At 54.8% G+C, this 27,996-nt stretch overlaps 1 protein-coding gene and 1 long non-coding RNA gene across 3 annotated transcripts; one reads left to right on the forward strand and one right to left on the reverse strand.

The window, feature by feature from the left end:
- Nucleotides 1-289: 289 nt before the first annotated feature.
- Nucleotides 290-25,122, reverse strand: LOC142602615 (uncharacterized). Its single transcript, XR_012836364.1, has 3 exons — nt 24,094-25,122; nt 21,354-24,062; nt 290-1,000 (listed from the first exon to the last, which is right to left on the reverse strand). It is a non-coding gene; the product is annotated as an uncharacterized LOC142602615 (long non-coding RNA).
- LOC142602610 (stearoyl-CoA desaturase-like) lies at nt 20,872-27,980 on the forward strand. Of its 2 annotated transcripts, XR_012836360.1 has the most exons (4): nt 20,872-21,289; nt 25,120-25,402; nt 25,990-26,149; nt 26,251-27,980. XR_012836360.1 is itself a non-coding variant. In XM_075758407.1 (3 exons), the coding sequence occupies exons 1-3, from the start codon at nt 21,263-21,265 to the stop codon at nt 25,992-25,994; spliced, it is 315 nt and encodes a 104-aa protein (XP_075614522.1). In that variant the 5' UTR covers nt 20,872-21,262; the 3' UTR covers nt 25,995-27,980. The 2 variants fall into 2 exon arrangements, 1 of the variants encoding a protein (XP_075614522.1); XM_075758407.1 differs by having other exon boundaries at nt 25,990-27,980.
- Nucleotides 27,981-27,996: the final 16 nt, after the last annotated feature.

Genomic DNA, 27,996 nt, shown 5'->3' on the forward strand with positions numbered 1-27,996 from the left:
ACTCTTCTCTCAAAGGCCCACCACTTTGCTCTTCTTCCTTCATCCCTCTTCACATGAAGGTCTACCTCTTTCTTCCTCTTACCTAATTCCTATTGACTCGCACCTCATCCACTTTCCTCTTCTTTCTTCATTACTCTTGACTGCAAGGTGAGCCCCCGTTAATATCTGAATATATATTTGATATCCAGCTCCAGCAATTTCCAAAACCTTTACCTGTGGCCTTAAAATTTTTGGAGATTGAGTCTTGCCGTGCATCACTCTATTACCCGTGGACGGCGCTCCTCAGACCAGCCAGGCAGCAGGAAAATGTCTAGAGCTGCCAGTGGGATATTGAGGTGGAGTGTCACTTGCAAAAGCCCCCTTCCCATTAGCTTTCCACACCAATCCAATTGCACCGCACAGGCAAAGTCAACTTCAGCCCCTACCCTACACCGAACTCGTACCTGTCCAACACTGCAGCTGACAACTCTCCAAAACCTACCTACAAACTGTCCACATCTCTTCCTTCACTCTAAACTGCTCTCCCTACTATGTATCTCATAGACAAGCCTTCACAAAGCCACTCATCCTGCAGTAATACTCTGACATCAAACACCTGCACCACTACTTCCGCAATAATACGCCAACACCAACGAACTCCAACACAAAAAACTTCACCTGAAGATTCCACCCTACACTAACCGCTGACAAACACACACTGTCGTCACCAAAGCCAAACATTGCAACAATTAGTGCAAAGTTAAAATTGCATGTGCAGCGCAATATTGTCGGTGTGGGTTAATGCAGAGGTGGGCTTGGAAGTTGCAGTGTACACCCTATGGCTTAACATGGCATTTTATTGGGGGATCTGTGTTCTGCCTGGGAGAAGTGTGTAAGCAGAGGCCTTTTTAAAGGCAAGGCAGGAACGGTTCTCCAGGTCTCTGAAGCGGAGAGTAAGAAATTTTATCTGGGTTCTGGCGCAGGATCTTCTTGTGCGCTTGCTTTTCTGTCCAATCAGGTGCTGCTGGGGAGAGAGAGAGAGAGAGAAGTGTTTAGGACAGGATTAACAACCTCAACAGCCCTTTCCCAAGCTTGCAGTCTTCCTTGGAGGCCTGATAAGATTTTTGCCATTCTCCCTCCCTTTGCATGGATGTTTCACTGAAGAGTTTTCTGTCCTAAAGACACTCTTGGTCCATCTGACGTGTTTCAGTGTCTTCTCCTCTCTGAAGTCCCGCAGCGTTTCTCGCTGAATTCCACCGCTCCGATGACATCCTCTCCCTGAGGTAACACGGCATTTCCTGCCGAGGCGGCCTCCGGGCCGTGCCCCCTCCCCCGAGGTACCTCAGCCTTTCCCGCTGAAGCATCCCCATATATCGTCCCGTCCCAAGGTCCCCCGGTATTTACCGCTGACGGCCCCCCGGCGCCCTGCCCCTCCGAGGTACCTCAGCCTTTCCCGCCGAAGCGGGCCCCGCTGACGTCGCCATCCCATCGCCCCCCCTCCCCCGAAGTCCTTCAGCATTTACCGCTCAGGCCCCCCCCGGCACCGTTCCCTCCCGAGGTACCTCAGCCTTTCGATCCGAAGCGACCCCTTGAGCCATCCCCCCTTCTCCCCCGAGGTCCCTCAGCTTTTACCGCTGAAGGGTCCCCGGCGCCGTTCCCTCTCGATGTACCTCAGCCTTTCCCGCCGAAGCGGACCCCGGTGACGTTCCCCCCCTCCCCCGAGGTCCCTCTGTATTTATTGCTGAAGAGCCCCCCGTGCCGCGCCCCTTCCCCCTCCCCCGAGGTCCCTCCGCATTTACCGCTGAAGCACCCCCGGCGCCGTTCCCCCCCGAGGTACCTCAGCCTTTCCATCCGAAGCGGCCCCGGTGCCGTCCCCCCTCCTCCCCCGAGGTCCCTCAGCATTTACCGCTGAAGCTTCCCCGGTGCCGTTCCCCCCCGAGGTACCTCAGCCTTTCCATCCGAAGCGGCCCCCGGTGCCGTCCCTCCTCCTCACCCGAGGTCCCTCGGCATTTACCGCTGAAGCACCCCCGGCGCCGTTCCCTCCCGAGGTACCTCAGCCTTTCCCGCCGAAGTGGCCCACGGTATCTTGTCCCCCCCTTCCCCGAGGTCCCTCAGCATTTACCGCTGAAGCACCCCCGGCGCCGTTCCCCCCCGAGGTACCTCAGCCTTTCCATCCGAAGCGGCCCTGGTGCCGTCCCCCCTCCTCCCCCGAGGTCCCTCAGCATTTACCGCTGAAGCTCCCCCGGTGCCGTTCCCTCCCGAGGTACCTCAGCCTTTCCATTCGAAGCGGCCCCCGGAGCCATCCCGCCCACTCCCCCGAGGTCCCTCAGCTTTTACCGCTGAAGGGCCCCCGGCGCCGTTCCCTCTCGATGTACCTCAGCCTTTCCCGCCGAAGCATCCCCCCGGTATCGTCCGCGCCCCGAGGACCCTCAGCACTTGCCACTGAAGCCCCCCCGGCGCAGTTCCCTCCCGAGGTACCTCAGCCTTTCCCGCCAAAGTGGCCCACGGTATCTTGTCCCCCCCTTCCCCCGAGGTCCCTCAGCTTTTACCGCTGAAGCACCCCCGGCGCCGTTCCCTCCCGAGATACCTCAGCCTTTCCATCCGAAGCGGACCCCGGTGACGTCCCCCTCGTCCCCCGAGGTCCCTCTATATTTATCGCTGAAGCTCCCCCGGTGCCGTTCTCTCCCGAGGTACCTCAGCCTTTCCATCCGAAGCGGCCCCCGGTGCCGTCCTCGCCCCGAGGACCCTTAGCATTTACCACTGAACGATCCCCGACGCAGTTCCCCCCGCGAGGTACCTCAGCCTTTCCATCCGAAGCGGCCCCCGGTGCCGTCCCCCCTCCTCACCCGAGGTCCCTCGGCATTTACCGCTGAAGCACCCCCGGCGCCGTTCCCCCGCGAGGTACCTCAGCCTTTCCATCCGAAGCATCCCTCCGGTATCGTCCGCGCCCCGAGGACCCTCAGCACTTGCCACTGAAGCCCCCCCGGCGCCGTTCCCTCCCGAGGCACCTCAGCCTTTCCCGCCAAAGTGGCCCACGGTACGTTGTCCCCCCCTTCCCCCAGGTCCCTCAGCATTTACCGCTGAAGCTCCCCCGGTGCCGTTCCCCCCCGAGGTACCTCAGCCTTTCCATCCGAAGCGGCCCCGGTGCCGTCCCCCCTCCTCCCCCGAGGTCCCTCAGCATTTACCGCTGGAAGCTCCCCCGGTGCCGTTCCCCCCCGAGGTACCTCAGCCTTTCCATCCGAAGCGGCCCCCGGTGCCGTCCCCCCTCCTCACCCGAGGTCCCTCGGCATTTACCGCTGAAGCACCCCCGGCGCCGTTCCCTCCCGAGGTACCTCAGCCTTTCCCGCCGAAGCATCCCCTCGGTACCGTCCTCGCCCCGAGGACCCTCAGCATTTACCACTGAACGATCCCCGGAGCAGTTCCCCCCGCGAGGTACCTCAGCCTTTCCCGCCGAAGCGGCCCCCGGTGACGTCCCCCCCCTCCCCCGAGGTCCCTCCGTAGTTATGGCTGAAGACGCCCCCCCCGGTGCCTTGTCCCCTCCCCGCCACCGAGGTACCTCAGCCTTTCCCGCCGAAGTGGCCCACGGTATCTTGTCCCCCCCTTCCCCGAGGTCCCTCAGCATTTACCGCTGAAGCACCCCCGGCGCCGTTCCCTCCCAAGATACCTCAGCCTTTCCATCCGAAGCGGCCCCGGTGCCGTCCCCCCTCCTCCCCCGAGGTCCCTCAGCATTTACCGCTGAAGCTCCCCCGGTGCCGTTCCCTCCCGAGGTACCTCAGCCTTTCCATCCGAAGCGGCCCCCGGAGCCATCCCGCCCACTCCCCCGAGGTCCCTCAGCATTTACCGCTGAAGGGCCCCCGGCGCCGTTCCCTCTCGATGTACCTCAGCCTTTCCCGCCGAAGCATCCCCCCGGTATCGTCCGCGCCCCGAGGACCCTCAGCACTTGCCACTGAAGCCCCCCCGGCGCAGTTCCCTCCCGAGGTACCTCAGCCTTTCCCGCCAAAGTGGCCCACGGTATCTTGTCCCCCCCTTCCCCCGAGGTCCCTCAGCTTTTACCGCTGAAGCACCCCCGGCGCCGTTCCCTCCCGAGATACCTCAGCCTTTCCATCCGAAGCGGACCCCGGTGACGTCCCCCTCGTCCCCCGAGGTCCCTCTATATTTATCGCTGAAGCTCCCCCGGTGCCGTTCTCTCCCGAGGTACCTCAGCCTTTCCATCCGAAGCGGCCCCCGGTGCCGTCCTCGCCCCGAGGACCCTCAGCATTTACCACTGAACGATCCCCGGCGCAGTTCCCCCCGCGAGGTACCTCAGCCTTTCCCGCCGAAGCGGCCCCCGGTGACGTCCCCCTCCTCCCCCGAGGTCCCTCGGCATTTACCGCTGAAGCACCTCCGGTGCCGTTCCCCCCCGAGGTACCTCAGCCTTTCCCTCCGAAGCATCCCCCCGGTATCGTCCGCGCCCCGAGGACCCTCAGCACTTGCCACTGAAGCCCACCCGGCGCAGTTCCCCCCCGAGGTACCTCAGCCTTTCCCGCCAAAGTGGCCCACGGTATCTTGTCCCCCCCTTCCCCGAGGTCCCTCAGCATTTACCGCTGAAGCACCCCCGGCGCCGTTCCCTCCCGAGATACCTCAGCCTTTCCCGCCGACGCGGCCCCCGGTGACGTCCCCCCCCTCCCCCGAGGTCCCTCTACATTTATCGCTGAAGACCCCCCCGTGCCGTGCCCCTTCCCCCTCCCCCGAGGTCCCTCAGCATTTACCGCTGAAGCCCCTCCGGCGCCGTTCCCCCCCGAGGTACCTCAGCCTTTCCATCCGAAGCGGCCCCCGGTGCCGTCCCCCCTCCTCACCCGAGGTCCCTCGGCATTTACCGCTGAAGCACCCCCGGCGCCGTTCCCTCCCGAGGTACCTCAGCCTTTCCCGCCGAAGCATCCCCCCCGGTACCGTCCTCGCCCCGAGGACCCTCAGCATTTACCACTGAACGATCCCCGGCGCAGTTCCCCCCGCGAGGTACCTCAGCCTTTCCCGCCGAAGCGGCCCCCGGTGACTTGTGTCCCCCCCGCCATCGAGGTACCTCAGCCTTTCCCGCCGAAGTGGCCCACGGTATCTTGTCCCCCCCTTCCCCCAGGTCCCTCAGCATTTACCGCTGAAGCACCCCCGGCGCCGTTCCCCCCCGAGGTACCTCAGCCTTTCCATCCGAAACGGCCCCGGTGCCGTCCCCCCTCCTCCCCCGAGGTCCCTCCGTAGTTATGGCTGAAGACCCCCCCCCCCCGGTGCCTTATCCCCCTCCCCGCCACCGAGGTACCTCAGCCTTTCCCGCTGAAGCCCACTCGGCGCCGTCCCCTCTCTGAGGTGCTGCAGCCGCTGCCCTTCGCCCGCTTCAACGGCCCAACAGCGGCGCTGTCTTCGCCCTGCGCCGCTTCAGCGTTTACCTTCCCGACTCGGCGCTGTCCCCTCGCACTCACTTTCCTTCCTCTGCCCTGGCGTCGTCGTGGGCTTCACCCTCAGCCCCACCGCCCGCATCTGAGCCCTGCCAAACCGTCAGCCCGGGGCTCTCCTCAAAGCCACGCTCGTGTTGCCCGCCTCGTCCCGGTCCCTCCCCCGCCCGGGGCCCTGGTGGTGCGGCTGCCGAGGCACCTCGGCATCTCCCCGTCGTGCCCGCGGGATGGCTGCCCCTCGCCTTCCTCCTTCCGAAACCACCTTGTCCCTCACCCTCCAGCCTCCCCCCTCACCTGGTATCACGGTGGCCCCACCACATCACCTCAGTGTTCACCCGCCAGCCCCTCGCTTACCCTCTGCCCCACCACACTTCACACCTGCTGCTGCTACGCCCTGCCTCTCACAACGCACCCGGGAGCACGCCCTGCTGAGCCCGCGCGGCACGCGCCTGTGGAGCGCGTCCCCGCCCAGCCCGCTGCACGAGCCAATCTCGTCCGAACCCGGCACCGGCTCCCGCCTCCCGCCTCGCGCCCCGGGACCGCCGGGATGCCGCGCCACGCGCCGGCGGCTGCAGAGCGCCGCTGTCCCGCTCGCGCAGAGGCAGCCCGGGGACAGCCTGCGCTTGAGGGCTCCGCCATCTCCATCGCTGTGACAGGAGAGGGTCGCACGACAACACGAGACAGCCGATTTCCTGTCATTTCCACCTCGCAGATTAGAGGACTGCATCCTTTCTGCTGCTTTAGCTCGAATCATGAAAAAATTCCCATTTACTGGTTGCAGTGCCAAGCACACATACCTTTAGACAGCGTCCCACTCCTCAAGCCTTAGCGTAAGGAGAAGAGAGCACCAAAGACTTCATAAATTCCCCAAGCCAGCAGTATCAAGCACTGAATTAGAACTACAAAGCATTTCGATGTCACGGTTCGGAAAAAAGTTCAATCACTTAAGAAAGAGCAGACACTTGTTGAGACACTGGAGGTAAATCTCCTTGCCAAACCCAATAGGGCAGCCTCTCCAGGAGCTCACCAGCCACTGCCGAAGCACCCCTGAGGAGAACTTTTGTTATCAGCTAGAGATGATGCTGGGACACCAGTTACAGACTAACTGCGCTCAGCAGGACTGGAAGCTCAGCTCCGAGGGTCCTCGCTTCCCCACCCCTACCTCTAACCTCTTGCTGCAGGACCAGGACTGAAGTGTCCCGCTCTATAACAAACCAGCTTCTATCTGGATTTTGAACAGTCCGTTTCATTTTCTGCCAGGAGCTTAATGATCATCTCAGAGGTTTAAGGTTTCCCAGGTGCCTCATTCTTGAGAAACCTTGTACAACAAAGTTACGGCACTACACAATATACTGTAGGCACTCTTTGCTGCAATTAAAACAAAACAACAAAAAAACCCCACATGCCCCCAAAAAAACCAAAACCAACTAACCAAAAAAAAAAAAAACCCACAAAAAAGACACAGCCATGAATAAATAATTCTACACTCAAGTCCCCATTTTCTTATTTATGATGCTATGTTCATTCTCCTGGCAAGAATCCTTTTTCAGCAGGTTCCCACGCAACTCATACACAAGCATTTGGTTCCCACTTCCAGACGACGTGAGCTGAGCTCGAGCTGGTGGTTATCCCTGGGGATTGCATCAGGGTGAGAGGATGGGCAAGTGGTGGGGGAAGTACTAATCAGCTGTTAACCATCAGAAGAAAAAAAGCAGACTTCCGAGCAGAGTACCTTGCTGCTGAGTAAGCTGTTTATGCTGCATTTTTAAAATTCTCCCGGCACAGTGTACTGACACAGATGTGTTTTCATTACTTTTCATTTAAATCAAGTTTTCCCTGGCTATCTCAATTTTAGCACCACACGAGTGGATTTACTCTGCGTTCAAATTACTTGACAGCGTTCTCATCCTAAGAATGTGCAGAGGCCAACGTATCCAACCATCTCATGAGAGACTTGAGGAACCAGCACGGAAGGCGAAAGCTGCTATCTGCAGACCCAGCCATAGGAACTGTGTCAGTAAGCACTCCTACATGTCTCCAGTCCATCAAGACAAAGCTATCTGTGGAGAAGAAGTGCACCTTAGACAAGCACAGCTTGAAATTCAGCTACAGAAACTTGTTACTGTGTTGTACAACTTAGCAATAAGTCTCCATAAATATTTGTATGTCTATAAATATATATTTACTAACACTTACATATTTCCTAACACATTGGAGAGCTCTCTTGCTTTCATACACCTGTGCGGTGGCCCTCAGCGGGGACTTCTCTGCCTGGCTGCAAACTCACAGGGAATGTTGCAACTCTGGCTGAACGGAAGGAAGCAGGTGGAGGAGAAAGTTACAAGGTCCTTTACAAGACAATGACCATTTTTCCTCCTTTCAGAATATAATAACTAAATAGTCTTCATCTGTTTAGTATTATTTTTATGATTAACATCTTTTACTGTTGCTCTGCAGGATGTCGTTTTCTTAAACTGCCATTGCACTACGTGCACACGTGCGCGCACGTGTGTGCGCGCGTGTACACACACAGCCCTGCTACGGTATCTTCTGTTGAGTTCCACATCAGCTAACAAGCACTAAAGCCTGCACTGCCAATCACATTGTCTCTGTGAATTTGAGGCCTGGTGGGCATCTTTCCCCCTGGTTTTACGCAGGATGTTCAGCATGGCAGTCCCAGTTGGCCAAAGCGAATGGGGGTCTAGGATGGGACCCTCTATGCCCCGCGGCTCCCACCAGCTGCTCAGGGCCTTGAGCACTCCTATGCTGATGACCCTCCAGCAGCTGCACAGCCCTTGCAGCCCCAATTCCAGTAGGGCTGGTCCAGCCTTGGTGAGCCCTGATGTGACATCATGGCAGCGCGAGAACCGGAATCTGGCTAACAGCTCTGATGCAGCATCTCTCCAGTAAGCATGCTCTGTGCTCCTAGGAGCTGCCTGCGTGAACGCTGTACTGGCATTATGGAGAGGAAAGCCAGTCTTTGAAGCACCGTGGGCAGGGATGAACACCCAGGTGGGCACCACACCTAAAGAAGCACAAGTGCCCTAAGGGGCCTGGCTTGAAAGCAAAAGGTACTTCCTCCTCTGCAATGCAACTGGCTCTGAGGTGGCAATCAAGCAGCAGTTCACTCCCAGTTCACTGACCCAGGCCTAGAGAGGCAAACAGCTTCCTCCAAGGTGCTCAAAGAGCAGCTTCCCGTAGGCTGGGGTGTTGTCAGTGCCAGTGGCACGGTGGTTGGTTACAGGCTGCTCCTTTGACCCAGATTTAGCACAGCCAGCAGAGAGAAAGGCGCACACAGCCGGTGTCCCAGAGCGTACCACAAAAAACACCTGCCGGTGTCCCTGCAAAGACAAAGCAGGACTCAGAGATGGAAGATTTCTTCCCCAGTCCAGCTATCTGCCAGATGCAGGCGAGTCCCTGCGTAATACCCCTGAGAATATGGCAGGTTGCAAGGTCGCGTTGAGTAAGCGTGATGAGAGGAAGGGATGCTGATCACTCCTTGGTTTGCTCCTGAAAAGGCATAGGCTGGGTTTTAAACACCTGCTTGGAAGGCCTGTTCCTCTGAACCCGTCAGCCTAGCCACTGACTAGTCAGACAGACCGCTTGCTGCTTTCCCTCAATATCTCTGCACAAAGTGAAGAGCCAGCCAGTAAGCGGAGGGTTATACAGCTACAGAAAATCATTACACCACAAAGGCCTTGCCTTAGCCTCCGCATAGCCCGTTCCCTTCGAGGACTTGCAAGTTACATGAATAGGCAAGAAAATAAAAGGCACAGAGGTGAGGAAAGTGGCTATGGCAGGCAAAGAGAGCCGAGCAAGGAAGACCTCCCGGCCCACCAGGTTTCTGGCCAACGTAGTCTGCCTTCCTATAGCTCAAGCCCAACCGGAAGAGGTCTGCACCCAAGAATTCAATACCTTGTTTGTTTAGTCCCAAAGAGGCCTTCCCTACTAGCACTCGGTACGCTTCTATGATAAGGTAGCGTAAGGAGCAGTTTAAATCCACAGAAGTAGGAAGAGCGAGTTGAAGAGAAGCAGCTCACAAGACAATACAGGCCGAAGCTGGTGAAAGCTGTGCTAGTGCATAGGAAAAAATAACAGGAAGCTTTAGAAGTGGGAGAGGAGATGGGACTTTCCATCAGCTTTGTTAACAGAAGCAGGCACGACGGAAAACAGCATCACTACACACACCTTCCTGAGGGAATACCGTAATTCATATAATGGGAGACTAGGAAGAGAAGGCATTTGTTGTGGCATTCCTCCCTTCCTCCTGCACTTGCCTCCCTGCTGGTATTCCCACTTCAGATGCACCAGCACGCCAATTACACGCTTACGAGCTTAGTAAAGCTCTTAAACTCACTGTTGTGACCACCTAGCTTTGCTGGGCAGCACGTGTCTCTTGGCTACACACTGGCACAGGGCTGCCCCGTTTGCGAAAGCTCACCTGGAGCATCACGGACCTTTTCTGACTTTCTGGATGCATCCCACGAGGTTGGCGCTCAAACCCCTTAGCTATCTGAGATAGCAGCCTATCTCAGACACTTGCTCCCCCTGACTGGGGTGCAATCCAGCAGCTGAGCTCTGTGGGACGCTTTGAGGGTTTCAGTCCTATAGTTCCAGGTTTTGCTGGACTTTAGCAACGCTGCACGTTGCTAGATGGACCAGATCTGTCTCTCAGTTTCTCCCCTTCCCCCTGTAAAGGGCCCAAAGGTAAAATTCTCTATGACCACATGAACTGTGGGGCAGCACAGGCCCGCATTGAACAGAAGACTGGCAGCTTGATGGGAAGGACAAGGGCAGACCACCAGCAGAGCCCAGGTGAGACGGCAGCGGGACCTCGCCCTCTCCCATCCCTGCTGCCCTGCCTGTGACGGCCTGCGGAGCCGGTGGCCCCGCCGCCAAGGCGGCTGCGCTCCCTCCCACCTCGCCCGCGCTCTCTGCCCCGCCACCTCCGAGGTGCCGCCCGGGCCCCGGCCACCGGGTGGCAGCAGCGCTCCGTCCTCCCGCCGCCACGGCCGCCCGGGGCCGCGGCAGCCCATGGCGGGCGGCAGAGCCCCCCCAGCCCCACACCCGAGCGCCCGGCTAGCGAGCAGCGCTGTCGCGGGGCGTCTGCTTGTAAACCGGGGCTCAAGGGGCTGCCGTGTGCTCTTCACCCCGGCCGGGTAACGCCGTTTGCCCACCACGACCGGGTGGTCCTTGCGTAGGAGCAGGGGTGGCCCAGCCCTCCAATGCACGTGCAGCAAAGCCCGTCTGCGAGGACAAACCTCTACTGCTGTCCCAGGGGCCACCCAGTAACGTGGCTTTGGAGCTGCTGCCTTATCCTCAAGGGTGCCCCCACTCCCAGGCAGGTTATGGGCAGAGGGGGAGATGGCACCTCGGGGTGGTGGCAAACCATCTCATCCACTGACTTCCCCAGGTGCCTGCCCATGTCAGGCCAGAGGACAGCAGGGGGGAGGCACTGGCTGCACCACCATACCACCAGGTTAAGCATGACTGGTGAGCCAGAGTTAGGCCTGATCGGAATCTCACTGCTGAGCACATTTCTCCAGCTGGCGCCATCAGGGTGTTGGGATCACTTTGCAGAGTGAGCTCTGCTGCTCCTGCTGCCACAGCCTGAGCCTTGTTACCTTATTTAGCAGCCCTCTGGCACTACTGACTTGGGTCCACCTGCAGCTCCACAAAGGCCTCCTGGGCCAGGCACTGGCTGCCTTGTCCCCTCTGTGCAGCTGGTCGTTCCTGCCTGTGCAGCCCCCTCCTCAGGTGGCTCCTACTGCCTGGGACTGCGTCCCCCAGCAGCCACAAGCACTAGGAATCCCAGTCCCACCAGCACTCACCTCCCACACCAGATTGGTGTTGTCCTCTGCCAAAGGCCAAGTTGGTTGGGGCTTTCGGCAACCCAGTCTAGTGGAAGGTGGCCCTGCTTACAGCAGGGGGGGTGGAACTAGATGACCCTTAAGGCCCCTTCCAGGCCAAAACCATTCTAGGATTCTATGAAGCACAGTCCATTACTGCCTACTCCACCACCCTGGTTAATAAAGACAATACAGGCAGAGCCAGCACGGCCCCAACAAGACCCATCCTGTCACTGCCAGGACAGAGCTACAGAGACAGCTGCTAACTAGGTGAGAAGCAGCCAGGCTTCTTCAAGAGCTCAGCAGAGCACTCAGCTATCAGCCCTGCCTGAGGACCAGTGCTGGTGTTTGGGATGAAGGGAGTGCAATTTATTGCACCTGGGAAAGCTTTTTCTGGCAGGTTGCTGCTCCCTGCATGTCATCCACACGCTGCAGCATGAGGGACGGACACACGCCATGGAGGCCCTGGAGGACATACGGTCCCCACCAGCAGCTACCTGCTGAAAGCTGCCAGGCTCTTTGCAGTTTGATCACTGCATGTTGAGAGGGGCTGGGCGAGAGAGGCCTTGGGAACCCTCCTACCTCTCAGGGCCTTCTGGCAGGGGCAGACAATGCAGATAGCCCATGCAGATAACTGAGGGAAAGGCCATAGGGGTGGGGCTGGGGGGATAAAACTGGATTGGCAGTTCAAACTTACATCCTCAGCACTGGTTAACTGTCATGTAACTCATTCTTGTCCAGGGGAACTCACTCTGCCTGTTCCTGTCATGCCTGGAGCAAACTTAAGGGATGAGACACGCTGAGATCGGGGACCTCCAGAGCAAAACCCCAATCATCTCTGACACTTGCTGCAGGAGTATCCCTCTGCCCTCTCCACAGGTGTCAACTGCTGACATTTTGGTGCTGTTTTTCCCCTACTCCATGGCTGAGACGCACACTAGCACCCATGTGCTGAAGAGGAGAGACCCTGTCCCCAAGGGGGAAAGAACTGGCCATAATAGAACCAGCAGCACCAGGGGAAGAGCTGGGTCCCTGCACCTGAGGGCCTGGCACCTCCTGCGATCCAGCTGTGAGCCCCAGGGAGGCAATGCACAACAAGGAGTCCTAGCATCTTTGCAAACAAAGGCAGGGACGGACACACACACACACACACCCCCCCCGCCCCGGGCACCAAAGAGCAGCCCTAGTCCTACCCCACCATGTCCTGAGCTCACTCCACTGATTTTGGGGGGAGCCGGTGCTGGCCAAGTCCTGGCTACAGAGCGGAGGGGCAGATTCCTCAGGAGCTGCAAATGATTCGCTACCTTCCCACCTCTGTCCACTGGTTTTCTGTAACCAAATCATTGTTTAGATGAAGACCATTGCCCTCAGTTCAATGATATCAACTCAACCTGCACAGTCCTATGCCGCACAGTTCTTGTCTTCCTCTATGCACTCCTGAGCATGTAATTCCAAATAATCCAGGAAGGTCCCCTTTTACAGATAGGAAAACAAGCTAGGCAGGGCTCAGGTGACCGTCTGAAAAGCCAGAGGCTGGCATCAGTTTTGGGATTAGATGCTGCATGTGCTTGATATTCAGGGATGAGCTCATCACCTGGCCGAGCCAGCTCTGTAAGGATAAACTTGACTGATTGAGAAAGAGGAGGTGAAGGAGGAGTTGGGGCCTTACCAGTCACTGGCAACACTGTGTGTTTGCACACCAGCTAGCCCTTATCTGTGTGCCAGCGCTTTCCAGATTATTCTGTCCCGGCATTCAGGCATGATAGATGGGATCCTGGGGTGCTCTCAGTGAGAGCAGGTGGGGACATCCTGGGGGGGGTGGGGGTGGTGTGTGACATTGCAGTCCCTTGTTAGTGGTTTGAGAGGTGCCATCCTGACAGGCATCCATCCCCCAGAGCTGCACAGCCTGGTGTCACACGTGCAACCAAAGCTTTTGCGGACGCAGGACGGGGGAAGTTTGCCTGGGTTCTGCCTGTGTTATTTTTTCTGTTCAGGGAGGCTCTTCCAAGTTTTAGGGTTGCTAATCTTTACGCACAATTCCTCTTGCAGAGTTGTTATTCCCAAGGCGCAATACAGAGCCAGCAGACTATTCAAAAAGCAGAATGGCACAATGGACCAACAAAGCAAAACCTCAAAGCTAAGGTGTCCCCAGTGCCAAGCAGAGCCAGATGGATACTCCACGTGCCTTTCCTATGCCACTCTTTCTACATCTACAGTTTGCTCTGCTTGCAGTAGCATGATGTTACGAGCACGTGCTTCACTGTTGCCCCCAAACCCTTATCTGCAGAGCTGCTATCTCACCAAGTTACTCTCCCAGTGTAGGTTTGGAGAGGTGACTCTTCTCATCAAGCTAGAACTTTGTATTTGTCGAGTGAATTGCATCTTACTTATTGCAGTCTGTGCATCCCATTTGCCAAGACCTTACTGGAAGTCTAAGCAGTGCGACCTCCAGCACATTTTCCCCTCCTCCTTGTCTAGTACCGTCTGCAGAAGTAGGAAGCTTGATCTGTCTTCCATCGCATATATCAGCAGGGAAACACTGAGATCCATACTGGGGGTATGGATCCCAACGCTGTTCCAGCAATCCTCAGACTGAAAGTGGGTACTCTTAGCCCTACTTCCCAAAACCTCTGCAACCATCCTCACCTAGGTAAAACTAGGAGGCTAAGAACAGCTGTGATAACATCATGTAACTCTATACCAAAAAGCCATACGACTCTGCTACTTTGCCCTTACCTTACCTTCTTATGGACTCAGGGATAAAACGGCCCGACCTTATCTACTAGAGAAGCTTGAAGGAATTTCTGTGCCCACGTGGGTTCTTCTTGAAGTTTATGCCTGAATTCTCTGCACACATGACCCCCTCAAACACAGCTCGGATGAAGCAAAACACATACCTTCCAGAACACACCGATGCCTGCTGTGTGAATGCGTGAATGTGTGCGTACATGTGGTGGTCGATCATCTGCTGCAGCACAAACAGCAGGTTAACACGGGGCATTTTACCCACCAAAACTAGCAGGAACCCGCAGGTCTGCAGCTGTCGTCTTAAGTGAGGAAGTAGATGTGGAAAGGCAAAAGTGTGTTTCCAGCTCCGTTCTGTAAAGGAGACAGGGTAGACAGGTTCTTTAAAGACCCGGAAAGGCAGCAAAACCAGGCAGGCAGGTAAGGGCCTCATTCCCAGCAAGCAGATGTGAAAATGTTCCCGTCCAGGAACGTAACAGCTTGTAGCACTTCTCTCCTTCAGGGCTCCGAATGCCCTTTCCTTGGCCAGCCACGCAGTCACACGTCACGGTGGGGAAGCACTCTGCTCAGGTGGGAATCCTGAACGATTTTCAGTTGTGAATGGACTTGGACAAAGGACACAAGTACCACCCCTGCTTTATAGATTAAAAAAATGCTGCTCACAAGACAGAGCTCTTCACCAGGATAAGCAAAGAGGGAAAGGAGGGAAAACAGGGCTGGCCTCTGGACGAATACAAAGACAGCTCTCTGCTCTACTCCCGGCGCACAAGACGAAAGAGAGCATTCACTGCGGTATGGATGTAGGCAAAGTTGGGGGTGGCAGACAGGGAGAGGCACACCCCATCTGTAGGTTTTTCCCTCGTGTGCCGCTGCTAAGTGTAGAGTAGGGAAGGGTGGGATGAGGGTCCAGTGAGTTCCCCCTCTGTCCCTCCTGCTCCTCGTACTGGCAGCACGTATGCATTCTCAGGGCAGTCCCACCAGTTTCTGCCTATCGGGGGGTGCCTGCTTCCCCCACCAGGAGCCTATTGGAAACCTCTCCAGAAGGAGAAGAAACATCTGGGATTCAGACATCAGCTCGGAATGGATAGAGGTCTCCCTGCTCTCTGTATCCCAGGTAATTTTTAATATTTTGGGAAACCATTTTTGTTCTCTTAAGTGTTCGGCAGTCCCCAAATACTCAGGGTACTATTGCCAGCAAGGAGACAGTGTAGAAAACAATGATGCCTGAGGTTATACAGAGAGGATAGACAGCATCACAGGCAACTGTGGTCTGCCCAACAGGAGCAGCAGCAAACTGACCCTGGATATGCCCTCATCCTTCCCTGGTGTTGCAATTTGCCCCTCTGCTGACTATGTCCTAATCGGTCCCCAGGGCTCACACTTATAGCCCTGCCGCATCACCCCTCTCCCACATGGATGGAGATCCACCCTTAGATGCAGCTGGCTGGTGGCTCTGTGTTAGCAGCATCTAAACCTGGGTGACAGCATAGAGCAGGAGACAGTGTGGCACTGCCCATGCCACCTAAGCTGAGTCAGAACTGCCACTAGGAGGTGGCATTTCCCCAGGTCCCTGCTGGGCATGGCCACGATGCTGGCAGCAGCAGATGCTTGAAAGGATGGTCTCAGCCTGAAGAGAAGGTGTGGGCTGCAGGTGCGGGAAGGAAGGCACAGAAGTCCTGGAGAAGGAGAAAGGACAACTGAGATGACCGGAGCAAACTGCATTCCGAAGAAGGGAGGCTGCAGAACCGCAGATGGTGTCGCTGCCCAGCGAACACAGGCTGGGGAGGGTGGGAAAGGGCGCTCAGCATGCCAGCTCCTTGGCACCTGGCCTGCCATGTCTGATGTGGGTAGAAAGACACCAGAGAGCACCAGCACTGAAGAGAGGGTGGCAACACAAAGACCGCTGTGTTCCTCTGCTCCCCATCCCTTTCTCCCCCTCCCCTCCCAATTTATTTACCCGAGTTCAAAAGACAGCCTCACAGTCCCGAGGGGCTGGCTGAAGTGGCCAAGGGGTGGGCTGTGAGGTCATCTTTAATGAGGGCAAAAATCCAGTATCAACAATGCTGCCCATTGTACGGCCCTGCTTAGACAATACCGGCTGGGTTCTTGCTGCTGGCAGCCCGAGGACTGGGAGCAAAGCCTGTTTGGGGTAACAGGAGGGGAGGAGGATGGGCAGGGGGTCTGGCACTGAGTCAAGCAGCAAGGGATGGGGCAAAGTGCAGAGATAAGCACCCTATCCCACTCATCAGCCTGTTATCAGCCTAATTCTCAGTGCTGATAAGATTACTGCATCAATGGCCCAGGAATTTAGCCATCCTGGTCACAGCCTGGAGGCATGGCTCATCACTGGAGGTACATCTGCTTTCCCTGCTGACCCTGGCAATGAGACACCAGTGATTTCTGCTGCCTTGTCACCTCCCTCTAACCTCACATTTCCCACTCAGCAGCAGCGAGCACCAGCTTCTCTCAGCCCAGGCCCTTCCCCAGGCATTTGTGGCAAGATAGCCTACAGTTTGGCCACTGCTGCTCTTCTGGGAGCTCCCGACAGCAGCTGTTAACTAAAGAGCCCAGGTAGCCCATATTGAATTCAGCCATGCTTTAAGGGATGAGCAGGGAATCTTCAGGGATCCATTGAATTTACGGAGCAGCAGATGATGTTTCAAGGCAGGGAGGGAAACATGACAGAAAGCAAGCAAGCAAGATGATGTCAGCTCTTGTAAACATAAATCTCACTTTTGGTAAATACTGTGGTATCACACTCCTCAAGCCTGTTGCTGGAGCCAGGTGACTACACAAGTCTTAGCTTTCCATTTAAAAAAAGAAAGCCATTTGCTACCTCTCTTGGTCGAGGAAGAGCGTGTGAAAATACAACACAGGGTCACCAGATTCCAAAAGCAAGCATGGGGCAGAAAGCAACATTAAACAAGGGTGGCAACCCCACAAGCTGGCATCTGATCCTCTGGCATCTGAACTCCTGTGGCTGACAATCCTCAAAGACCTGCAGCTGCCATCGCTTTATCTTTCAAGCAGCCATTAACTCTGAACTGCTGTAGTCTGAGCTAGGTCTTGTCCCAAGTCATTCTGTAGCTGTGGGCCCCCACCTCATTTCTCTGCAACACATAACTGTGCCCAGAAGTCAACCCTGTCCGAAACTGGGGGCACCATTAACCTCTGAAACTGCTGAAAATGCCATGGCATGATTCTCCTACCCCTAGAAAAAGCTCTAAAAATGGAATTGCTTCAAACTTCTCCAGGAGAACAATGCAAGAGATGCAGAAAATAATCCTAAGAGCATTTTTGCAAACCTTTATTTTTGGCAGAGGGGAAGGATAGGGTTCAGCTCTTTCCCCAGTTTTCAGCTTATTCCCTTTTTATTTGAGTCTCCTCTTTTTTTCAACTTCCAGTTGTGAAATAAAAGAAAAAGAAAAAGGGGGGGACAGGGAATGCTGTAAAAGAAGATAAACAACATGAAACAAACCTTGCAAAGCCCTTGCATCAAGCTTTTTTTTTTTTTTAATGTGTGGCTTTTTCAACATTTTTGGAGGGGGTAGCTGAGGAGATTCACTAAAATTTCCAAGATGTCGACACCACATGAAATCTCCTTGCAAAACTTACTGCTAAATGGAAAAGCAGAATTTTTTTTTCTTTTTTGAGGGGAGAGTAATAAGGAAAATGTTTTGGTGAAACATCCTTAGGTTAGCCTTGATGCTTTTTGTCTGCAACCTGGCACTGTGGTAGCAAAACCAGGCTGGTTAGTGCATCCCAGGAGAGGAATGCAACTATTCTTTCTCATAGAGGCTCTGCTCACAGATGGTGTCTTGTGATAAACCTCACTGCAGGTTTGTGCTTCTCTTTTCCCCAACCTTGACAAAAAAACTGTGAGACCCTCCAACAAAAAGTACTCTGCAAGAGCTTTCCACTACCACAGTGCCTCAGCTGGGTCATGAATCCCATGGGGAGGACTTCTCAGGAAGGTGGAAACAGCCTTATGTTAGACCACGCATTTCTAAAGAAACCTTGTGCTGAAGTTCACGGCCTGTGCTACCCGTGGCACGGCTCTGCTCATCGCTGCCCTGCTCCATGGCCCTGGCATTGCATCAGATCACTTATGAAAGAACACGACCTCAGGCAGCAGTCACCAGTTGCAGAAGAATTGAATCAGTTTCCTGAGGACGATGGCTGAAGCCAAATCTTTGCTAAGCAGTGTTGGTGAACTCCACCAGTGACATACTTCTGCTGAAGGCTCAGCTGGGCAGTTCTGCCTGGAAGGAGGGAAAACCCTGTCTGGAGAGATACAAACTAAATAAATACCATATAAGCTGTATTGCTGTGTCTATACTAGATGTCTCTGATTTTCCATCTGGGCTGCCCAGCGATCCTCCCTTTTGTCTCAGGCCTTGAGCAGCAGAGCTGAGACAGGAGTCTGCAGCAGAGACTCAGATAGGCAGGGCCCGTGGTGGGGGCCAGGGGTACGCAGGGTGCTGGCCATCACCCCGGTCAGCAGCTCTCCACGGGAGGGAGCCTGGCTGGCACGGCACAGCCAAGTGTCCAGCCCGCAAAGGGCCAAAAAGCTTTTTGACAGGCACGGCTGGAGCTGCCGCAATCTAAATATTGGGAAAGCGAACTACTTAGCGCGCTTCGCCAAGATGTCAATACCTGAACCTCGTGGCCACATTTAGGACCATTAACCTGTTTCAAAAGTATCAGCTGGAGGAGCTGGCCATGTTGTGAAGGACCTTCCTCAGGGCTGTCCTTAGCGTGTAAGACTTGAAACCTGCCAGGTGAGCACAGCCCCGATGATGGTTAAGATCCGTCTCTCTGTGCAAGAAAAAACGTGATGGTCACTTCCCAGGACAACTTGGCAGAGCAATGTTCAGAAAACTTACTCCTGTTGTGTGGGAGCAGCCAGACCTGGTGTTAATTTTAGAGGATGAAAAGTCTAGCTGCCCTGTAAGTTCCCTCGTTGGCATGCTTCACGTCTGAGGAAAGAAACAGGTGGGAAAGGAAGGGGCTCTGGTGGGTCTGAGTATCTGCAAATCTGCAAACCTTGAATCCTCAAAAGCCTCATTTTCACCCACCAGTATCATTTCCAGTTCTCCCCCTCATTCGCAGCATTGAGATTATTTTCCCCATGTGGCATAAACTGCAGATTATTTTCTTAAATCAACAAGTATCACTTTTTTTTCTTTTCTTGTTTATTTTCTTTCTGGTTTTCTTTTGGAAATAGCAGGAGTCTGATTTGCTTAGGGCAGTTTTTATCACAGTTTATAGTTCTTCCAACACTCACATAGGAAGTAGGTAGAATCTTTAATTAAAACATCCTTTCTCCTCAGTGTTCAGTAAGCCTCGGTGTTGTCAACCAAGCATTTAACACGGAGTATTAAAAGGGATGTTAAAAGTCCGACTCTGACTCATGTCAGCTTTCACCGTCTAGGAACACCCTCTGATGTGGGCTCTCTGTTTTAATACTCAGAGTACTTCAGAGTACTGAGTTTTCAGTCCCAGAAAGTAGCCAAGACTCAAGTTCCTAATGTAAAACTAAAACACAGACTTCTCTCAGACCTCTTCATCCATGGCAGCGAGAGGGAAAAAGGAAAGACGTATTTTTCCCCCGTTGCCGGACACCTCTAAATCCAGAGGACAACTGGGCTACTGTTATTTTTCCTTGTCGCTTTTCCCTCCCAGTAACTACAATGGAGCTCACTTTTGCCGGCTGCCACTGAATCAGCCCCGCCGTGTCTGAGCCCAGGGACAGACTCTACAAGATCTTGGTTGTCCCTCTGCACCTCGTGTGGTCAGCTCCATCGCTGCAGGACAGCTGCCTGGACAGGAGATGCGTCAGGGGGATATGGACACACTTCAAAATGGCTTTTGACATTCCTGTTCCACTCCCAGAATGACTCGTGTGCCGGCGGGGGCAGAGATTGAACACGGGGCACACCATGAGACAGGGAAGGAGCTGAAACAGGTCCTGGCCAGGGTGATGGCACTAGGGCACCCCAAGCCTTGCTGCCAAACAGCAGAGGGTGCCCGGCACGGTGACCACACGGTGGGGTTAGGAGATCTGCCTCCAGGCTCTGCCACCATCAAGGTGTTATTTCTAAGGGCTCTCTTTTTCACTTTTAATGGTGGACATCTCCTTGGGATAGAGCTTGGATTCTCCTGTTGCTGGCGTTACTGGCTGGCGAGAAGGTTATTATGGAACATAGCTGATCGCAAACTGAGCTGCTGCTTTTTCCTTCTGCTCTCTGCCCCAAAGGAACTGTGTTCTGGTGGGAAATGGCCAGGATTCCTTTTAAAAAGTCAACAGCCAACATTTTCCAGACTGTTGTTGCTTACCGAGATAAACCCCACACAGATATACATGCTTATCCAGACATACAGTTGTGGGTGTGCTTTTCTTTGCAGAGAGGTATGATTTATATCTACATACATATATAATGCTCCCCACACAGATCCCCTGTACAGAGCAGATGTTTTACGCTGAAGTCCCTTCTTTCCCCGCCGCACTCCGCGGCCAGCTGGGGCAGGGGTTGGGGCTCCATCACCCCTCGGGCGCCTCCTCTTTCATCAGGGGCAGCCCCCGCGGCGGAGAAGGGGGGCACGCGGAGGGCCGGCAGCACCCCCCGCGCAGGCCGTCGGCCGGGCCGGGCCGGGCCGGGCCGCGCTGCGCTGCGCTGCGCTCCCCACGGCAGGCGCGGAACCGGGCGCGCAGGCAGCGGCGGGCGCGCAGGGTGCGCGCCGCGGGGAGCGAACAGCAGATTGCGGGCAGCCAATGGTGAGGGCAGGCCGAGGTGGCACCAAATTTCCTGCAGCCAATCGGCTCGCGAGGGGGAGGGGGGGAAAAAAAAAAAACGAGGAAAGAAGAAAAAAAAAAAAAGGCAGGCAGGCACCATGAGAGAGCCTGGCCCTCGCCATCCTCCTCTTCCTCAGCATCCTTCCTCCCTCCCGCCCCCCGCCCCGCCCCGCCTCCCCTCCCGGGCACGCCGAGAGCCGGGCCCCCGCCGCGACTCGCCGCGCTGACCCCGCGCATCCCAACCGCGGGCAGGGGGTCACCGGGAGGCCGGGGCGCAGAGAGCCCGGCCCCGCCAGCCGCCAAGCCAGCAGCCCCGCTTAAATATCTCCGCGCCCGCCTCCCTGAGCCGCACAGCTCGCCGGGCGAGGGGCCGACAAGAGCCAGCCTCCTCCCGCCACCACCACCACAGCCGCCGCCGGGGACCTGCGCGCCCGCGTACGGCCGCCGAGGAGCAGAGACAGGGCGGCCCCATGCCTGCGCACTTGCTGCAGGAGGAGGTAAGCGGGGGGCAGCCGGTGGGCCCGGGGGTGCGGAGGCTTTGTCTTGCCCTCGCCCCTTCACCTCCGCAGCTCCGGCAGTGGTGCGCTGCTGCTGTCTCGGCGAAGAAGGTCTGGGCATCCACGCGTGTCCGTGCACGCACACAGCCGCGTATGCACACGTATGTGTGCGCGTGTGTCCTCTCTGTGCCGCTTCTCAGTCGTGAGGCGAAGCCATTCGGTGCTCACTTAAGACATCACCCAAGCCTCGTGGGAAGACCGTGAATGAAGCGGGGATCGCCGCCGCTGGGATTATCTCCCCGCGGAGTCTCTGCCCTCGGATAGACCGAGCATAAAACACAGGTTTCTCTTAAAAACATCCGCCTAAGCGTGAGCATGCTGGTAAGGGCTGTTCAGGAAGGTCTTTTGTGCCAAGAGGTCGTGGGGGTTTTAGTAATGCTCAGGCTGTGATTTTTTTTTTTTCTTCTCTTCTCTCTTTTTTTTTTTTTTTTTTTTTTTTTTTTAAATAAGAAAGGGCTTTCACTTGCCGCATTTTTAAGGCAAATGTTGCAGCAGAGAGGGTCTCCAGGACAGACGCAAGGTGAAAGCAGCCAGCTGCCCAGATGAAATGAATGACTGTGTCCGCATTGCCTGAGCCAAGCAAATGTACAATGGGGAGACTGCCCATTTTTGGTAACAACCCGGCACCAGGAAGATAGGTAGAGTTGCTGGATCTTTACAGATTTGATTTTTTTATTTTTGCCCCTCCCGGCAGCCACCCTTTGCCTAAGGGGAGGCAGGGGCTTGATTCTGGTATTCCTGCTCCTGCCTTCTCATCCTTCCCCCTCCCGCCTGTGCAGAGGAGTGGAGGTAAATCACAGTCCTGCTCTCTTGGCTGCGGCCAGCACGCAGGATCTCCCCCGGCCCTTTTGTGCAGGTGCCGTGACCTTCCAGGGATGCTGTGATGGAAAGCACTTTCCTCCTCTCCCCACGCGAAACGGATGCCAAGGGCAGTGTGCTCAGACCACGTTTCATGGTCTTGGCATGTATTTTGGGGCATATCCTGGAGGCTGGAAAGAATCCTGTCCCTGGGTCACGTTGGGCATATTCAGATATACTGGACCCGAGATGGAGTGCCCTGGGGCCCCTAGGCTGAACCCAGCGCCGGAGCCTTTGAGCTGCAGTTGGTTGTATAAGCTGGCTGGGTGCCAGGATCACCTATGGTGTGTTCAATGCTGGTGGGGGGTGGGGGGGTGGGGGAGCACATCTGTTCTGCAGATGAGAGCTGCAAAGTCATTCAGAAATGAGGGAGAGCTGATGAAAATGATTTAGTTGGCCTCCTCCCCCTCTCAGCTCTAGACCCCAGAGCAGTCCCCATCCCGATTTCCTCAGGGAGAGCCGCAGGAGCCACTAGGACCATAAGGGGATAAAAATCCGCTTTCTTTCCTCCTCATTTCCCCAGTCTCCAGCTAAATAGCTACCCACTCGCCCTCCCTCTTCCCCCCATGCTCCCCCTGCCAAGTCTGTAATGGTGGAGCTGTGTTTTACAGCTGCTTTATAGCCCTTTTGATTTAAGGTTAGTTTACATGTGAGAAATGACCGGTTCCATTATATCAGTGTAATTCCAGCAGCATAGGTCTGCTGGTAAAATTCCTCATGTGGCTACTATGACTCTGGAAGAAGAGGTGTTTTTTTTCCTCCCTGCTACTTCCTCTGCCCTCTCCCTCCTCCTCCTCCTCCTCTGCCCCTGTGTAACTTTGACAGTGACATAAGCTATCGCAGAGGAGGAAAACTGCAACTCCAAGCCCACATTCTTACTCTGGAAGCAGCATGTCCATATGGGGAGCGTTACCCGTCTAATTATACCACCAGATCTCTGTTGGGAATTTTTCCTGCATAGACAAGTCTTAGGTCTTTTTGGTAGATTGTCTTCCAGCCAAGGAAGAAAATGGTGCCTTCCTGCCAAAATGCCAGATGAGAATATCTGACACTTTGGAGTGGGCAGGATTTTTCCTTGCCTAATCTCTGGATGAGAAGATGTTTCTCATGGCTCTTTTTTTTCTCGGGGGGGGGGGGGGGGGGGGGTATTGCCTCTAAATTCTCCAGCAGCTCAGAGTATCACACCCTCTAAACACTGATCAGGAAAGCAGGCAGAGACAGCCTATAGCTGGGACGCAGTGGAGCTGCTCCCGAGCTCAGCAGCTGCCTGGGTTCTGTGAAAGCAGCGGGCTGCTTCTGCTTCGTGTCCAGGTTTTTTCCTTCCTAACCTCTGATTCCAGAAGGAAAAAGACAGGGGGAGCCCCCTGTAGAGATCATTTTACTTCCTAAATGTGGGGAATCTGTCAGCTTTGCCAGCTCCTCCCCGTAGGAAGGTATGTCTGTAACCCTCTAGTTTCTACCCTTGGGAAAGGGAGGAGTTGGGGTGGCCACGTAAGCCGCCTGACCTGATTTTAATGCCTCCCCCAGGAAACTAGGCCATGGCAGGATGGTGGTCTGTTATGAATCTGGGTGCCTGGGTGGGAATCTGCTGCTAATTCAGGAGAGATTTCTATGGGGAAAGGAGGTTTCCCAGCTTGGCCACGCTCCCTCGCACGGTCCCGGCTCTCCCGTTCCGGCTGGCTGCCCTTTATTGCCCCTTTGCACGTGGAGGCGGCGGTGCGGGTAGCAGAGGGACGAGTCCTTCGGGCAGGTTCCCAGGAGGCGAGGGGATGGGGGCGGCGTGCCCTCCCACCGCTGGCATCCCACGTGCTTGGCACCCCCGGGGTCGAGCCCCGTCGGGCGCTTGGGCTCGAGCCTGACAAAGGGCTGCGAGCACCAGCAAGCACGCGGCTGTCATGATGGAGATGGAAATTGGTGATTCAGGGTTCAGTGAGCTGCCTCATTAGGGTCAGTCCTGCCTGCTCCTTTCGTCATGCATGCCTGATCGGGCAGGCTGTCTGTCACTCAGCCAGGGCAAACAAGCGTGTGCAGAGGGAATGTGGTGTCACAGTTACAGGCGGGAGCCGGGAGCCAGGCTGAGCCAACCTGCTGCTTAAAACTTCCTCTCTGCACGCTGGTGGCCTCGGCTCAGAGGATTGTCTTCCCGTGCCTCAGTTTGCCTGTGGGTGGAAAGCGGGAGAGGGCTAAGAGGCTTAGCAGCAGCTATGGGATAGGACGTTTACCTGGAAGCACACTGCTCGACTGCTTCCGTCCACTATCTCTAGAGCATGTCGGGGCTGCCACGTCCCAGCCTGGAAGGTGAGGCAAGGGGAGATGAGAAGGCACCCCAGAGGAATCTCCCTGTGGCTCTTCCTGATGTTGCTGACAGTGATTGGGCAGACACAGAGAGGCAGGATATCTGGAGCAGCCTAATGATTTATAATAAAACCATGTTTCAGACCATATTTCTCTCCCACCTCTTTCTTCATTCACAAGATTTCCTTCATTGTTGTCTGCTTATGCGCAAGCCCAGACCACAAGCCCACCTAAAAATGCCCACTAATAAAACTGAAGGAAAACAAAAATCCTTGCAGCCTGCAAAGGATTTCACCAAAGCCACTGGTGGAAAAAAGACGGGCTTTCAAGTCTTTTTCTTTACTTTCTGCATGCTGTCCATCATTCCCCTCCTGTCCTCAGAGAGATCAGGCCCCCTCCCTCTCAGGCCATGACTCCATGGGGCCAGAGCGGGCTCTTCTTGGTGCCAAGGGCTCAGCTGAAAGAACGGAGCCTGCCAGGGAAACTGCAGGCTACGAGTTTGGGTACAGCCGGCCTAGCTGTTCGTGTTTCAATTCTATATGCATTGGTAACCACCAACTTCTTGTCTTGTTTTCCCTTTTTCCTTTCTTGAAAATGTCCGTTGCCACCTCTCGAAGGAGTTCTCCTCCGCTTCCAGCACCACCATCGGCACCGTCACCTCCCGGGTGACCAGGAATGGAGATGCCGTCATGGAGAAGGACTTACTCAATCACGAGGAGCTGGCAGGAGACCGGGGCATGATAGACGATATCTTTGATGAGACCTACCGGGAGAAAGAGGGCCCCAAGCCCCCCATGCGATACGTCTGGAGGAATATCATCCTCATGAGCCTGCTGCATCTAGGGGCCATATTTGGGTTGATGCTGATACCTTCTGCAAAGATCCAGACACTGGCATGGGGTAAGCACCTTCCTCCATTTGTTTCTTGGCATCTGCAAGCCCCTTACAGGTTGGGGTGGTATTTTTGTTTTCCTCCCGGCCCACACACTTGGGGAGGAGAAAGAAGGAAGTAGAAGCCTTCTGTTAGAAGCAGCTACTCAGCCAGCTGGGGGAGGGCTTGCTAGTGTCTCTTGTAAGGTCATGCATGAGAGGGAATGATTTGGCAGGGGACTGCTTGGCTGCTCAGAGAGCAAACTTGATTCACAGGCATCAGGCTTGGAAGTAGCCCACACCTGAATGTGCAGCCACTTCTGGGGTGAAGTGTCTGAGGCCAGGAGGCTCTGCAAATCAGAGTCCTGTGTTAGGTGCTTTTACAAGGTTTGCTCTTCTGTATGAATCTGTGCAGATAGTGACTGATTTAAAATGACTCTTAAAATCTAAAGCCAACGGGGAACTGGTCACGAGCTGGTACATAACTTTCAAGTCAGTGTCATGGGGCTGGGTGAGACCTTCATGGTGTCCAGCATCAGTACTTTCCTGTCAGTAAGGCCAAAAGGAGATCTGAACCAAACGCCCTGCTCCAGCATCCCTCCCTTCTCCTCTTCCAGGCTGACTGTCCATCTGAAGGAGCAGAAGAAAGTACTCACGAAGATTTACCGCTCCCCGTTGGCCCCAGGATAGCATTCAAGCCTGGCTTCATAATGCCACTGGAAGAAGGAAAGAGTTATTTCCAAATGGAGGACTGTTCACATGCAGCTCATAGTAGAGGTAAGGTGTGAACAAAATGCTGTTGAAAGGAAAACTTAGAGATTATTAAAAACTTCTCCTTAAATCAGAAATCAATAAGCATTTTTTCTTTCTTGTCCCAGGCTGCCAGTCAGAACAGAACCAGAGCTGGCCATAAAAAGCAATCTACAAAAGAAATTAAGTGTCTTCCCTGCTGAGCTGGGTCTTGACAAGAAGAAACAACTGCTCATTTCCTCCGACTGCAGCTGGAACTATAGCTAAGGGAACCCTCAGCTCTTCTGGCAGAAGTGTTCACACAGGTTTGGTCCTAATATGCTCAGATCAAGAACGGAAACTGTTCCAGCTATATCCTGGCTATTTTGCCTAAAAGCAAAGGAGAACGTGCTCACACGAACTGCACGCTGGCAGGAGGGTAGTCATTTCTTTACCAGCACAGCTGGATGGGGAAGGTGACAGTGAGGTCCCTGATTCACAGCAGCAGACTCATTCGTACCCTCCAGTATTTTATTTAGGCAAGAACTTACTAAACATTATGAAGGATCCTCTTTTCCACAGTTTTCCGTTTACATAGGAATCCACTGGACTGCTTAACGGAGTACTGGATGTTATGGAAACTCACAACAGAGCCCCGAGGGGATCGGAGGGACTCTCGTGTCGGAAGAGAACGGTGGAAATTGCCCGGTCCTTCCTCTTCTCCAACAGAAATAACGCTGTGATCAAACGTGTCTGCCATCATGTCCTTGCTACACAGGTCAAGCTCCACTGCGTGGAGGTTTTTGAGGTCACTGTTGTTTTGAGCAGTTCCCATCTGTTGAGACAAAGAACGCAAAAACAAGCAGGGATGGCAACACGCGAGCAAAGATTTCTGCAGAAAGTGTCTGGGAAAAGCAAGTGTCACGCACACCACACCAGTCCTTACAGGTGCCACATTTCCAAAAGGATGGACATCCGCGCTGGAAGACATCCAGTAGTCCCCAAAGGCACGGAAACCCACACATTTAGAACAATACACAAAGCCTTTAAGAATGAGACATGCGTGTTCTTGAAGCGATGCCAGCTCAAAGAACATCTGAGGAGCTAAAAGCTGAGTCCATCTGTGATGGTCACCATCTTGCTCAACACGGTGGGGACTACAAACACAAGCTGCTACCACTTAAGCTAAAGGGACTCAAGCTCCCCTCCCTGAGGTGTAACATGCTTACTCCCCCTCACACCCACACAAAGCCAGCAAAGAAAACCTATTAATGAATCTGCACAAAGAACCACAGGAGGAAAAACGGTTGTGCTTATGAAAATGAAGGCCAGTCATACACACCTCGCTTGCTGGCCTAAGTTTGTTTCAGAGACACCAATGTCATTACAATCACACATGTTGCTTATCATGTTTCAGTCACACCAGGATCAAGGTACTTCACAACTACAAATAGGAAGAGAGGTGTCTGCAGGCACCATTTACCCTGAAGAACAGCAGGAGTTGCCCCTCCCACAGGGAGAGGTCTGGGGCATCCCACAGTAAGGAAAAACATGGCACAAACTGGCACATTAAGGAAAGTTAAATATGGTATCTGTTGGTAATCACAAAGTTATAAGCAGGTTCAAGCAGATAAGCTGCCTCTGTAGCTCCAGATGGGAGCACCTGAAAGGCAGGACATGTGAACAGCAAAGGGAAGGACCTGTTCTCCCTGGCCACACATCAGAGCCTACATAGGAGGAAATAGATGGGGTATAACCATTAATATTGATTCACTTCTTAGTCACAGCAGCAGAGCTCTTTTGTCAAGAGGCTGCTTCCCTTTCTGTTGCTGTAACTGATGGGAGACCAGGTTTGGATCCCTTCACTCATTTTAAAAAGGGGGGGGGGGGGGAAA

The sequence above is a fragment of the Balearica regulorum genome, chromosome 7 (assembly GCF_011004875.1).
Source record: "Balearica regulorum gibbericeps isolate bBalReg1 chromosome 7, bBalReg1.pri, whole genome shotgun sequence".
Lineage (NCBI taxonomy): Eukaryota > Metazoa > Chordata > Aves > Gruiformes > Gruidae > Balearica > Balearica regulorum.

Bases quoted from the DNA above. Each gene is read 5' to 3' on its own strand.
- LOC142602610 (XM_075758407.1), top strand. From the start codon at position 21,263: ATGCCTGCGCACTTGCTGCAGGAGGAG. The intron at 21,290-25,119 runs GTAAGCGGGGGG...CACCTCTCGAAG, and splicing joins CGCACTTGCTGCAGGAGGAG to GAGTTCTCCTCCGCTTCCAG.